Source organism: Numida meleagris, chromosome 3, assembly GCF_002078875.1.
Source record: "Numida meleagris isolate 19003 breed g44 Domestic line chromosome 3, NumMel1.0, whole genome shotgun sequence".
NCBI lineage: Eukaryota > Metazoa > Chordata > Aves > Galliformes > Numididae > Numida > Numida meleagris.
Window position 1 is genome coordinate 110,824,556 of NC_034411.1, and position 13,812 is coordinate 110,838,367.

A 13,812-nucleotide genomic window follows, 5' to 3' on the forward strand; every position below is an offset into this window, starting at 1 on the left:
GGTTGAGTGAAACTGCAGCAGGAGGAAGAAAAATCCAGAGCACGGAACTGCAGAGAGGAGCCCTGTGGGAGCTCCTGTGTAACGGGGAAGGAGTAAGTGCCTAAATGAGAGCCACTGAAAGCTCTTCTGCCACAGAAGCTGCTCACGCAGAGCAGACATACCGCAGCACGGTCTGAGGAGCCCCATGGAAAACCAGAGGCCTGCTGCCAATAATGTGGGGCTCTCCAACGTAAGGAGTTGAACGGAACGATGCTTCCTGCCTCTTCTGCTTTCCTCACTGAGCCCTTTAATCCAGAGTTAGCATGCCAAGTTCGAGCTGTAACTCAAGGAAAGACAAACAGCAATGACAGACAGCTCCTCTAAATCGTAAGCGAGGCATAAAACTTTAATAACGACTTTGCAGGTTATTGAGGTCTTCTCCACATTTAGCACAGAGTTTATGGAAAGTGCTGCCCCAGAAAATCACGTCAGCTCCCCAGAAATCTGGAAACTTCCCATACCTTTGGCTTTCAGAAGAGTTTGCCACTTGTCACTATGCTAAAAATATACGAAGCTCGAGGAACTCAGGAAAACCAGTGAACTTACTGGTAACTTCTATAATAATAATTATTTTTTTAATGAATATGTCTCGCTTTCAAGAAAGCACTTACATTTCTTCACGTTACATAGCAATACACCTGTATTTCTGCATCTGGTCAAGTGCAGTCTTGATAAGCGCCTCTCACTGGCTTGCAAGCCTTCCTCCTACAGGGCACGCAGGGTTCAGTATTCTGGGATGAGAAAACTTCCCTTCTTTGTCACCCTGCTGGCAAGCCACCGAGGAGGAAAGGGATAAGGGCACTCCCACGCCTCCTTCGGAGCCAAGCAAAGAGCAAAGTACAGTTGTACAGCAGAGTATCAAATGACTTTTCCTGCACAGAGGCACTAGCAGGATGCAGCAGCACCTGCTGGAGGGTACATAACATCACGGGTAAAATGCATCACAAAAATGCAGCACACAAATATTATGGAACATAAAGACACTGGAGGATGATTTAATTAGTCAGAACCCCAAGTGAGCTACGTTCCCTTTTCCCCCATGTCACTCTGGGGACAGTGATACAGCCCTACAGTGAGCACAGCCACAATTCTGCATTTATACAGGTGGAAACCAGGTGCTTTTCAAGTCACATTACATGAGTTCGCTGCTGGTTTACAACCACTGCATTTCACCTGTAGGGAAGATGGAAATAATGTTTTGCTTTCTGCTTTCAGTTCTATAATTCAGGCAGTGTCACTTGTCACTAAGTGGACCACGGGTCCTCCTGTGAGCCATCTGATAACACTGGTTCCTTGCTTTGCAAGAACAGAAACAACCACGTAAAGCATAAGCACCGAAATTCAGATAAAGATGGAAAATATGAGCAACAAAGCTCTTTGTTTTCAAGATTAATTTTTTACTTGAAGTCTGAGTTTCCCTTTTTACTCTAACATTGCTCTTTTTACAACATGAAATAGCCAGAACAAACAACAATTCTATCCACAGCTTTCAGTGTACATACACAAGAAGAATTTCCTGCTACTCTTCTAGACGCCCCATAATATTTCCATAGTACTGGAAGCTTCAAGAGATTCCTCATCCATCAATTCCACAAGTAATTTCAATAATTAATAGTGCTGCTTAGAAACAAAGAAGAGTTGCAGCCAGAATTCTGCAGGAAGCCAATGGCTATCACTACAATTTCAGTGCCTCCGTCACAAAGGCCCTTCAGTTCTATTTGTTCTCCATGAAGATACTCACACTGTCCAAGCAAGAAACCTACACATCTTCCCTGGTGACCCAAACAAACTGAGATGCCTTTGCTTGTTCTAGAGAATCTTTTTTCCAGCTATGGGAGAGACAAGAAAATGGAATAAAATGAAACAGAGTTCTTGGAAACAGCTGGAACTAAAACTGAAACTACTGGTCTAGTATTAGATATGGAGGTTGGCGGCCCTGCCTGCAGCAGGGGGGTTTGGAGCTTGATCCTTGAGGTCCCTTCCAACCCAAGCCATTCTATGATTCTATGATTCTGTGATTCTATGAATAATGGTGAACAGTGTTTTCTGGTGTCAGTGGGACCTCAGGGATCTTAGCATCTCCACGGGGATGGGCCCTTTGCACTCAACAGCACTAACTGCAAAACTCACCACTACTTCTGGCCATTCAGGACAATGCTTTTACAAAAATGCCCTTTAGGAAAGCTCCAGCATGTCCAAAGCTTTGCAACGTGCAGTCCAAGGGCATCATCAGGCCTGCCCTGTGGGCTCGGAGAGGAAGCCTGTTTATGGTTTGCAGACATATTACAAGGAAATTGCAACCCCATTTTCCCTCCTGACTGCACTACGTACTTGGAAAATAACAGCAACCCAACTTTCTTGCAGCATTTCCAGTCTCAGCTTTAACACAAGGAGTTAGCAGCGCCTCATCTAGTGGAGGACAGGAGGTTGCATAGATATGTTGAAAAATTCTGGAAACCTTTATTTTATGAGTGCATATAGTTAGTTCACCTCCTGAAACACGTGCTTCCTCCTGGTTTCATATTAACTGCTGGTCTGTGCAGCCACAGCAGTTTCTGTATTCAGGTACCGTAAGGAAACAAAACAGAGAGAAGCATTTCAGGAGGCAGTGGCTTGGTGGCAGCCTTTGACCACCAGGAGTGTTCACCCCGAGTCACCACGGCTGGGCCTGCAGCCCCTGCATTGCTCGGAACTACCTGGGCCATGCAGTCACGAGGGCCACAGACAGTTCTCCACAGGGAAACTGAAAAAGGACACCAAATAATTTTCCACCAGACACTCATACCTTATGTGATACATGACTTGTAGTTGAAAATACCAGGTGTTATCAGTCAACAGACATTTCTCATCCGCTGCAGGGCCTCAAAAATTGTCACCGATTGGGATGTTTCAAAGGCCTCAGCTGTGGTCTTCCTGTTCCTTTTGTACCACTTTGCTCTCCAGCTCCATGGTTACGTTGGAATACCTGACAGCCTGAGAAATATTGACTTTACATTCACAGCGGCTCCAAGGAAAACATTTTTGTTTGCCTTTGGAGTCTGGCATCCTTTCAACGCCCTTGTTTAGCTCTGAAACGCCGTGCCTGCAGGAAGCCCGGCAGCCAGGCCACGGGCTGTCGGCCAGCGAGGGCTCTGGGGAAGCCACACCAGGTATGGCCCCGACACACAGCCACAGGGACAGGTATCGTGCCATCGACAGCTTGAGGGGATGTGGGGCCAAGGGCTCCATGGTGTCTCTAGTCTCCAGTCTCTTCAGGTTAAATGGGCACTAGGAGCTGAGTCTTAACGGCCATCAGTTATTGTGTCCTCTTGTAGGTGGAATTCTGATAAAAGCAGGACAGAATCTGAAGGGAAGCGGGAGGCAAATGGGAGAGGCCAGGCGCTTCTTGGTGGTGTGTAGCGATAGGACAAGGAGCAATGGCCTGAAACTTCAACATAGGAAGTTCTGTACTAACATGCAGAAGAACTTCTTTACGGTAAGGGTGAAAGAGCGCTGGCACAGGCTGCCCAGAGAGGTGGGGAGTCTCCTTCTGTGGAGATGTTCAAGACCCGTCTGGACACCGACCTGTGTGACCCATTGTAGGGCACTGCTGTAGCTGGGGGTTGGACTCGATGGTCTCTTGAGGTCCCCCAACAGCCAGCGCGTCCTGCAGCTGCCTACACTCACCTCCTGTCATTCCCTAAACTCTGAAGCAAAAAAAAAGTGCATCTCAAAAGGTTTTTCTGCTCAGCTCTACCAAAGCAGCGCACTGAGAAAGCATCGGGCAGGATTTCACACAGACTGGCGCCCGGGGCTACAGTCTACACAGATAAACGTAGGTTGAAATACAATACAGAGAGGGATTAAGGTGATGAAACCTCTTAGTAGTTTCCAGTTTTACTTCTCTTAATGTAAGTACATACATAACAAATCCACGCCGTGTAGGCATACGCTGCCAATGGAACCGGACCTGCATTAAGGAAGCGGTGGGGGAAGGGGTGTCCCAGAACCATGGAGACGTGGCACTGTGGGTCATGGTCTGTGGGCATGGCAGGTGGGCTGGGCTTGGGGATCCTGGAGGTCTTTTCCAAGCAGAATGACTCCATGCCACGTGATACCTGCTGCCAGCACGTCCCAGAAGCACAGAGGTGGTACAGCATGCTGCCTTTGGGAAGTGTCCAGCTGGACATATCACTGGAAATACTGCACACAGGCGTCAGAGCAGACAGGTAAGGGTGAAGGAGATCCTCCTCACACCTCTGAGGACCCAACAGCTGAGTAAGCCTGCTGCCAAAGCAGGTTAGGAAGTCACCTCTGATGCCTAAAATTTTTGCATGTCGGAATACATTTGTAACAAGATCTCAGTCCCAATTACACAAAACTGCATCATAATTAGATTAAAAACCGCATGTTATCTTTTCCCATGACCTTTAATTCCCTCACACAATAAGTATTTTGAAGCAAACACACTGAAGTCATCGACAGACGACGTTCCCCTCTTCCACGCGGTCACATACGTATCGACAGAGCTGCACATAACCCACAACAACAAGCAAACAAAACACCCCGTGCCCTCGGCCTGAGCCTTACGTACAGCACCCTGCTCTCCGCATGGAGCCCTCATGGGCCGTTCGTTGCTCTTCTTTCTGCCTCGCACCCTCAGCTCCCGGCTCGCACGGGGTGTGCCGGGGCAGAGGAGCCGGTCTGCAGGCGGGCAGAGTTCGCCATGAGCAGGACGGACGGGGCGGAACGCAGATCCTCCGCTCAGCGTCCGTCATGGGGCCGCGGTCACGCCCGTTTCTCGCTTTTTTCAGACGAAACCGAAAATAAGAGTTGCGATTTCAGCTCCGTTCTGTTAAAGGACGCGTTTCGCCTCTTGACGCAGGGATGACTTCAGCGCCAGCAGCGCGACAGGATTTGCAGAGCTGCTAATCCCTTCTGTTAGCAGAAAGGCAGACCGATGAAAAATGCCAGCGATTGGCTCCAACTGGCGGAGCAAAGCGAGCGGACCTAGCGCAGCCCCACACGGCGGAGCCCCACACGGCGGAGCCCCACACGGCGGAGCCCCACACGGCGGAGCCCCACACGGCGGAGCCCGCGCTCCCGCTCCCAGGCTCCAACACCCCCAGCTCTGCCTCTCCTCGCCCCCCTCATCCCCCGTTCCCCACCGCACCACGCGCACCCAATCAGAGCCTCCGCCCGCGGGCCGTCCGACCAATCGCAGCCCGCCGAGGCGGCGGCGGGGCCCGCCCACCGGCTCCCTCCGTGGTCGGGGCCGTTGGTGGCGGTTGGGGTCTCGCGGTGACTCGTAGCGCTGCGGGCGGGGCTTGTGCCGGCCCCGCTGTGTGTGCTTCAGGGGAACGGGACGGGAGCGCGGCGTGGGCCAGCGGCCTGCTGCCGTCCTGAGGGCTGAGCGCACCGCTCGGGCCGGGGCTCGTCCGTTTCCTGAAGGTTAGGCAGGCGGGGCTCGCGTTGGCGGGGGAGGGCCGGGGACTGAGGGCAGTGGGCACGGCCCCGAGCTGCCGGAGCGCAGGGAGCGCTGGGTCACCGCGCTGACGCGGGGTAGGGGTGCCGTGTGGGGCCGGGCGGAGCGCTTCGTCCAGCAGCGGAGCCCTCCTGCTGGGAGCAGCGTTCCCTGCAAAGGAACCGGGGGAGGTGTGGAATCTGAAGAGCGGGCGGCGGGGCTGCCGTGCTGGGAGCTGGGCAGGAAGGGAGAAGCGGAGGGGTGGGGAGCGGGACCTGGGGCCGGGGGGGCTGCTGCCTGCAGCGGAATTGGGGGGGGACCAGAGTGAGACAGTGGTCAAAAGGAGAAGGCAGCTCTTCCTTGCTTTGCGCCTGGGACGAAGAACGTCTCTTGCTCCTTTGTTTTGATACGTGAGCAGCTGTGGCGGTAGCTGGGAGCTTCTGAAGCCAGCTGGGGAACGTGCTGTTGGCTTGGGTGGTTGTTTACAGCAGTTACTGTGTGAGAAAGATGCGCGTAACGTGCAGCTAGTTACACTAGTTACACTTGCACAGCAGCACAACCCCTCTGAACTATGCCTCATGTTTTTAAATTTGTCAGGTGCATCGCGTTAATTGCTGGAAGCGTTCTGAGGCACCGAGGATGAACTTGCTGTTCGTGCTGTTTGTGGCTGCAATAGTCGGCTGCCGTGGTCGCTCGGGCGGCTCAGCCCCCAGGCTGCTCTTGGTGTCCTTTGACGGCTTCAGGGCTGATTACTTGGAAACCTACCACCTTCCTCACCTTCAGGAGCTCGTTGCGGATGGCGTGCTGGTAAAGCAAGTGACAAATGCTTTCATCACCAAGACTTTCCCAAACCATTACAGCATCGTGACGGGTTTATACGAAGAAAGCCACGGCATCGTGGCTAACGACATGTACGACCCGGATGCCAAGAAAAAGTTCTCGCAGTTCAATGATTCCGATCCCTTCTGGTGGAACGAAGCGGTCCCGATTTGGGTGACGAATCAAGAGCAGGGAAACGGGACGAGTGCTGCTGCGATGTGGCCCGGCACTGATGTGAGGATTAACAACGCGACCCCTCGGTTCTTCATGAAGTACAACTTCTCGGTGACGTTTGAGGAGAGGGTGGAGAACATCGTTAGGTGGCTGAACAGCTCTGATCCTGTTGTCAATTTTGCTACGCTGTACTGGGAAGAGCCAGATGCGAGCGGGCACAAGTATGGACCGGATGATAAGGAGAACATGCGCCAAGTATTAGAGCAAGTGGATAGACACGTCGGTTTCCTTACTAGTAAACTGAAGGCGTCGGGTTTGTGGGATGCTGTTAATGTCATAATAACAAGTGATCACGGGATGGCCCAGTGTTCTCCAAAGAAGCTGATCGTCCTGGACAAATGTATCGGACGTGGTAACTATACTCTAATCGACAGGAGTCCAGTTGCTGCAGTGCTGCCGAAGAACAGTATGTGGGAGTTTTTGTTCTTGCTTGTCTTGCTGCTGTGGTACGCTGTCTGTTTGGAAATTACTTTGTTTTGGCAATCAGTGGGCTGAGAGGTTTCTTGTTAATTTCCATGGGTGATGAAGGTGGTCATGGTACAGCTTCCAGAGAATGGAGATGGGCGCTTAGTGTGCCTGCTCCCTTGTTGCTCGTGTATTCTGTACAGATGTGGTTCACAAGGAGCATACAGAATGAAAAGCATTGCTGTCTAGACTCCCAGCTAGAAGTCTAAAACCAACCCGGAGTGCTGTACAACTTTCATTTGTGTGAATGAAGCTTCAGTTCTTGCATCTCGGGGTAGTCAGTAACAGGTGTGCCTCGTGATGCAGCTGGTCTCTGTTTCCTCAAGTGTGTGGCCAGGCTGAAGCAATTAGAGGAAACAAACTGATTGGTAGAGTAGCAGAAGGTTTTATGCTCACTGCTTGGGGTAAAATATTGGCTACTTCAGGGTATGATTATTTGCTTTCTCTTGATTTCTCTGCTTGAACTTTGCATCCATTCCTCACTCCCCCAGAAGCACAGGGTAGGTTGAATTATAGCCCCAGATATGAAACACTGGACTTCAGGGGGAGCAAGCTGTGATGTCCACCTTGGTGCACATAGCATTTCATTAGGGGTGGGGATCAGTCATTTACTACCTGCCTTGTAAAAAGTAATTGTTGAGGGAAAAAATTGCATCTCGGGTTTAATGACAGATAATTGCAGTAAAAAAAGACCTCATTTCCAGTAGTTTCACGTGCATTTTTGTCTTGACAGATAAAAAATATGTATACAACTTACTGAAACAGTGCGCCGATCACATGCAAGTATATCTCAAAGAAGAAATTCCAGACAGATTTCATTATCGTCACAATAAGAGAATTCAACCCATAATTCTGATTGCGGACGAAGGCTGGACTATTGTACAAAATGAGACCCTCTCCAAGCGTAAGTGGGATTTCCTCCCTTGAGCTCGTGGTGTCTGACACTGGTAAAGGGTTTTGGTTTGACTCCAGAAACCCGTGGGCTCGTCCTGGTTTAGCAAGTGGAGTCCTTGCCCCGTGCTCCTTTGGGAGCATCCTGGACAGCATTTTACAGAGCGTTCTCAGCTGGAACCTGCGGTGTTCCAATAGCAAAGGAAGAAAGGGCTCGTTCTGTTGGCTGAAACAATTGACCACGCTCAACTTAATAGCTTGGGATGCACTTTGATTTACCTTAGGCACTCAGCAGTCTGTATCTCTGCATTTAACCAGTGTGTCGTTTAAATGTTTATATATAAAATGTACATATAGGGGAAAATTTAAAAAAAAAAAAAAAAAAAGACTAATTTAAGGGAAGCAAAATAAATGGGAGGAAGTGTTAGAAATAATAGGAACACAATAATGGTCAAAGAATCCCAAGTTCTTCCTGTTAGAGGCATCAAATAGCATGTTTGAAAAACAAGGATATTACTTCACACACCGCGTTGCTAAGCTATGCGCTTTCTTTCTGCTACGGTAATAATGGGTATGGGTTCAGAAAGGAATTGGACACATTTTTTGGAAGAGAAATGCTTTGATAGAAATTAAATACAAACGTACCAACCAATTTCCAGGAAGCTTCTGATCGGCCACCAGCTTCAGGCTGCTAGGAGAAGCATGGAATGGGTGGCTGCTGCCGGGACAGGGCACCACACAGCCCGGCTCCTGCTGCCACCCCACTGCCTGTGCCCGTTGTACTGCTCGTGGTGGAAGGCATGTTTGTATTTCACTTTCCCCCAGCGTCTGCCAGTCATCTTCCAGCTGACATTTAAGGTGTTGAAGTGTTTTCCAATAGAGCTCTTTTCTGTTCCTGGGGTCAGATTCAATTTCACGCACCTAAAAATAGCTGATAAATATAGGGAGAGAAGTAACAGCACTGCATCAGTGCTTCACTTCACTGAAGTGAATCACTTTTCAAAACAATTTTGCTAGCTCTGGCTTCCTAGAAACAGGAAGGGGAGACGTCAGCCTACCTGGCTGTTTGTTGCCCTCACAAAGTGGCAGCACAGTGATGGGCAAGTGCAGCAGCAGCAGCTGTGTTCAGAGCTCTGCTAGCACGCACCTGCCCTCCTACTTCCTTAAAACTCCTTTGGAACATCACTGTTCAAAACAAGTAAATAGCAGGAGGAAAAAATCGAATCAAGAAATGTAGGAGTACATTAAAATAAGCTACTGCACCGTATCTTGTTTGTATCTTTGAAGTAGCTAACATAATAGTGGAAAATATTAAAAGGAGTATTGAAAGCTTACTGAAATAGTGAATGTGATCTAAAGCAGTAGGAGTCGTGATGTTTCAGATCAGAAGCTTTTAATGAAGCGATTAAGGAGATGGTTCTGGGGGCAGACCTACTAAACTTACTAAGAAAGGAACTGTGAACTGAAATGCAGTCACTCGTGTCCTGTGCTGAGCATGCTACGTGAGATTTTTGGCACCTAGAACAGATTCTTCAGATGTGCTATCAGAAAATTTGACTATGGCTGTGGATACTCCACCAACAGTCACAGTGTTTCTTAAAAATCTACCAGCTGCCCAAGTACCAGTGACCTTGCAGCCACGAGGTTTTGTTGTATGCTTGTCACGGGCATCTTTTCCCCAGGCTGTTTCTTGCTGTGGTATGTAGGGATTTGTTTTGATATTCCATCACCTGAAGCACCTAATCTGCTAAGCAGGATCAGATAATATACTTGAACTGAAAGCCATCAAGGGGAAGGTGCCTGGCTTTCAGGAAGTGCCTGCTTTGCAAAGGGGAGGTGTCTTTCCAAAATCTGAGAAATGCAAACTTGCATTCCAGATACAAGCTTGTGGAGTGGCAACACCCTTTTCAGCTTCAGCAGGAACGGGAGGGGGGAAAAATGAAAATGAGTTGGGGTAGGGAAAGGGATGTGGCTGATGGCTGGTATGGGAGAAGACTGAGGAGGAAGGCAGAGGGAAGCTCTAGGTTTCATGTGTGTGATCCAGGTGCTGCCCTTAGTGCCTGCGTTAGGCCTTGGTTAATGTGCCTTCCTGTGGGGGGGGGGGGGGGGGGGGGGGGGGGAGGGGAATGCTCGACATGCAAACAGAGGCTGTGATGTTACCTCTTGAATTTGCATTTCTCCAGTAGGTGACCACGGTTATGACAACGCTCTCCCAAGCATGCATCCATTCCTGGCAGCTCGTGGGCCTGCTTTTCGTCAGGGTTACCAGCAGAGCGTGATCAGCAACGTCGATATTTACCCAATGATGTGCCACATCCTGGGACTGACGCCACAGCCGCACAACGGCACTTTCAGCCACACCAAGTGCTTGCTCGCTGACCAGTGGTGCATCAACCTCCCAGAAGCTATTGGGATAGTGATTGGGGTGCTGATGGTACTGACCACCTTCACCTGCGTTATAATAATCATCACAAAGAGCAGAGTAGCTCCTCCGCGTCCGTTTTCCCGGCTTCAGTTACAATCTGACGATGATGACCCTTTAATTGGATAGCGTGTGCTGAGCTGAGCATAGCTTGCAAAAGTGATTTCAGCAAGCGTGTTTGAACTTGCACTGCAGGGCATTCTTTGATGCACTTTAACCGTGTAAAATACTGTACAGCCCGAACCTGCTAACTTGTGTGTGTGTGTGTTACCTGACTTGTAGGCCTGTGAAATTCAGAAGCCCTGAACGGGTGGCTTTCTGCTGGAGGAAGTGCTTCAGAAAATAAAGATGTTTAATTTTTCACTCGAGTCTCTGAATGCTTTTAAAATTCAATTCCAGACAATGAACCGACAAGAACAGAGTAGACGAATTTAAACGTTTGTAAGTGATGATTGCTTTTTGCGTTCAATTTAACGTTGATTTCTTTCGGTGCTCTTGTATTGGAAAGAAAATCTTAACTTCTGAGGATTGGAAAAGTTAGTTCTGCCTGGACAGTACATCCTGATTTGTTCTTAAATCTGGGAAGAAAGGGTAGAAGGAAGGTGTGGTATCTCTGTTCCCACCTTAAGCCAACAACATGACAAGAAACTGGTGAGAAGAAAAAAGGAAGTCGTGTGAGCTGCTGTGTTTCTATCCTGACCTCTAGTTTGCACAATAAAGCATGTGGTCACACAGCACAGCCAGCCAGGTTTCTACACATGTGTCTGTGGGCGACTTCCTCTCCTGGTTCCTGCCCTAGGAGAGCTGAGACAGCGCTGCTTGTGTCTCTCAGGCACGTTGATGTTATCTGAGAATCCCTAAATCAGTCGGCGTGATGGGGGGGAGGGACAAGAGTTTCTGCTTCTGAACCCTGTGAAAGGCGTTCTCAGGTGCAGGCTGCTGAATGCGTGCCTGCAACAAAGGCATGTGCTGCCCTACCTGCCAGCTGGTGCTTGTCCTTGCTTGATGGCCAGCTTTCACAAGACTCCAAGCATCCATTTTAAACTGGAAGTTTAAAGGAAAAGGTTAAACTTCAGAGAGGAGATGATGTCTGCCTGCGGTGTCCAACTGGTGTAGGTTCAAAGCTGCAGGGAAGACGAGTGCCAGTGGTTTTCTCCTTTCTAATTGTCAGGCCTGGCAAGTTCCCATATACAAAAATGAGTTTGTTTTAGGAAGCCTTCATGGTACCTCCTCTCTTAGTGAGGAAAGAATGTGAGGTTCAACTGCTAATACTAACCTCGAAATAGAACTGCGGTCACCAAGTCTTTTTCCTATGTGTGACAGTTTGAAGAGCCGAGGTACGTGGTAGTGCAGCGTGGTTTCTTCTTCAAGAGCTAAAACTTGCTGAATTTGGTATTAGCCACAGACTGCCCCTTAGTGACTGAACGTGCGGACCCACCAGGAAAGGGCTGCTTCTGACTGACCACTGAGAACAAGATTTAGCTGTGTGTTACAAATGATGTGCTCGAGTTTCACAGACTCGCATCTCCTTGTCTGAGGGTTCTATTTTATTGATTAAAAATTAAATACAAAAAAAAGAACCTATTCTGCTTTCCTTTTCTTTTTAAGCCAACAGTTATTACCGAGTGATGCTTTACTCTAGGTTAATCTGAAGTGAGAGAAGCTCAGACCCTTGATCCCCATTCTGAGATCGTTCCATGCCTGCTGTTGCTGACAGGGTTGCTGGTATAATGTAGCGACAACTGGATTGAATGCAAGTTTCTAGTTTTCTTTCTTTTTTTTTCTTTTTTTTTTTTTTGTCCTCTGTTGGAAGATTCAAAGTTACTTGCATAACAGCAAGAGATCAGGTTGGCATGGAACGGGCAGGCGTGGTGAGACTGATGTGCACTGTCCTCTACCCGTGTTTCTTTCCTTAGATGCTGAAACAGATGGGCACAACATCTGCCTCGCTCTGTTCTTCCTCTCCTCCCCCAGCCTGGTTCGGTCCCCTCATGTGACTGATGGGTGCATCGCTGCTGCAGGGCAGGCTCAAGGTTACCTCCAGGATGTTCACTATCAGAAGTGTAAATGCTGCAGAAGGGCTGAAGTGCAGTGCCAGACCGGTCTCGCCAGCTGTTGGTACAAGGCGAGGGAATGAGGCCTAAGCCCATTGCTCCAGCTCCCACCTTTGGAAAGGAATTGCCACAGCTCCTCGCAAACCCTTATTTCCTCCTTTTTCTGTCACCAACATTAACGTGCTTTACAGAGAAAGTTTGACGAAGTTCAAAACGAGGAACAAAGCGTCCTAATTGCACCGCTGATTACTTTCCATTCCAAAGTATGGCACGTAAGAGCGTTGACTATTCTTCCTAGAGCAGTTCCTTGCTGCTGTGCGGGCGGGCTTCAAGGTTTTTGTGAAAATGAGCTGCTCATTTTCTCTTGATTGACAAATTCAAAGAACAGGAGCAGCTGTGGTTGACCCTTCTCCAGGCTGTGATAAAGGAGAACGCCTGCAACACTTTGTGGCAACGTTTAATGACTTGCTAAGTTCACTCATCTCCACTGTGTCCACATAAAGTTAGGGGACATTCATGTTTAAGCTGGCATTGAAGAGGAAGGTTACAAAGACTGATGTTTCCTTACTTTACTTGGCCTCCACAAAGGAGCTCTGAGCAGTGCAGAGGCCTTCAAGCACTGGCCCTGCTGCAGCAATGCAGCGTTTGTCCACCGGTTCTAGGAATGAGCTGGTTCCAAATAACTGTGCCTCCGAAACATTCATTGCAGGGGAAAGTTTAATTTGTGATAAATTCAGAAGAGTGTATTGCTTACGAAAATCAACCAGTGACATTATATATCTCCACAGGTGAGACCACAGATGTTTCGGATTATTAGTAAAAAACCAAAAGAACAGCAATAGACGTCTGTTAAAATTAGTAATGACTGAGATTTCATTATGGAAAGACCATTCATTTGCAATGCTGCAGGTAGAACAACTTTTATAATCAGAGATCTAACACATGCTTAACATGACCTTTCTGTAGTAAAAGCATTTCATTTCTTGAAAGGTACATTCATAGCAGGGGTATCATTAAGGCAACATCTGTGGCCACTATTTCAGCTGGGAAGAAGATTCTGATGTGACCAGCAGGGCTCTGCTGCAGTCTGTCACTCTGCCTCCACCCAGTGAGGGTTATCTCATGTGGCTGAATGGTCTCACTGCGCAGCCCTGTGTTCTGTCACAGCCCTCTCTTCTGCCTCTATTTTTCTGCCTTTTTTCTAAGACTGCCTTTATTGCAAACAGCACTAGTGCAGCTCTACCAAGAAGACTCGGAAGAATTTTTTTTAATAAAAGAAACTCTATGACTGTTACTGGTCAGGTACCTGTTATATCTCTATGCAGTAGCAAGGTGGTAAGCGCGGGGGTCTTTCATACAAGAACCTCGATCTAAACTTCTTAAATTCTATTACACTTCCCATTATTTTTAATGAAGACACACACCGTGCAGAGTACAAGATATAT

At 48.5% G+C, this 13,812-nt stretch overlaps 1 protein-coding gene across 4 annotated transcripts; it reads left to right on the top strand.

The window, feature by feature from the left end:
• Positions 5,215 to 10,676, top strand: LOC110395834 (bis(5'-adenosyl)-triphosphatase ENPP4-like). Of its 4 annotated transcripts, none has more exons than XM_021390751.1 (4): positions 5,215 to 5,469; positions 6,080 to 6,941; positions 7,734 to 7,904; positions 10,078 to 10,676. In XM_021390751.1, the coding sequence occupies exons 2-4, from the start codon at positions 6,122 to 6,124 to the stop codon at positions 10,440 to 10,442; spliced, it is 1,356 nt and encodes a 451-aa protein (XP_021246426.1). In that variant the 5' UTR covers positions 5,215 to 5,469; positions 6,080 to 6,121; the 3' UTR covers positions 10,443 to 10,676. The 4 variants fall into 4 exon arrangements, with proteins under 4 accessions (XP_021246426.1, XP_021246423.1, XP_021246425.1 ...); XM_021390748.1 differs by having other exon boundaries at positions 5,218 to 5,469; positions 10,075 to 10,676; XM_021390750.1 differs by lacking the exon at positions 5,215 to 5,469 and adding an exon at positions 5,478 to 5,580 and having other exon boundaries at positions 10,075 to 10,676.

What these genes read in the sequence shown, in the direction of transcription:
- LOC110395834 (XM_021390748.1), top strand. Translation starts at nt 6,122, where the DNA reads ATGAACTTGCTGTTCGTGCTGTTTGTGGCTGCAATAGTCGGCTGCCGT. An exon ending in TGCAGTGCTGCCGAAGAACA is followed by an intron (nt 6,942 to 7,733) that starts GTATGTGGGAGT and finishes TTGTCTTGACAG; the next exon opens with ATAAAAAATATGTATACAAC. An exon ending in AAATGAGACCCTCTCCAAGC is followed by an intron (nt 7,905 to 10,074) that starts GTAAGTGGGATT and finishes GCATTTCTCCAG; the next exon opens with TAGGTGACCACGGTTATGAC.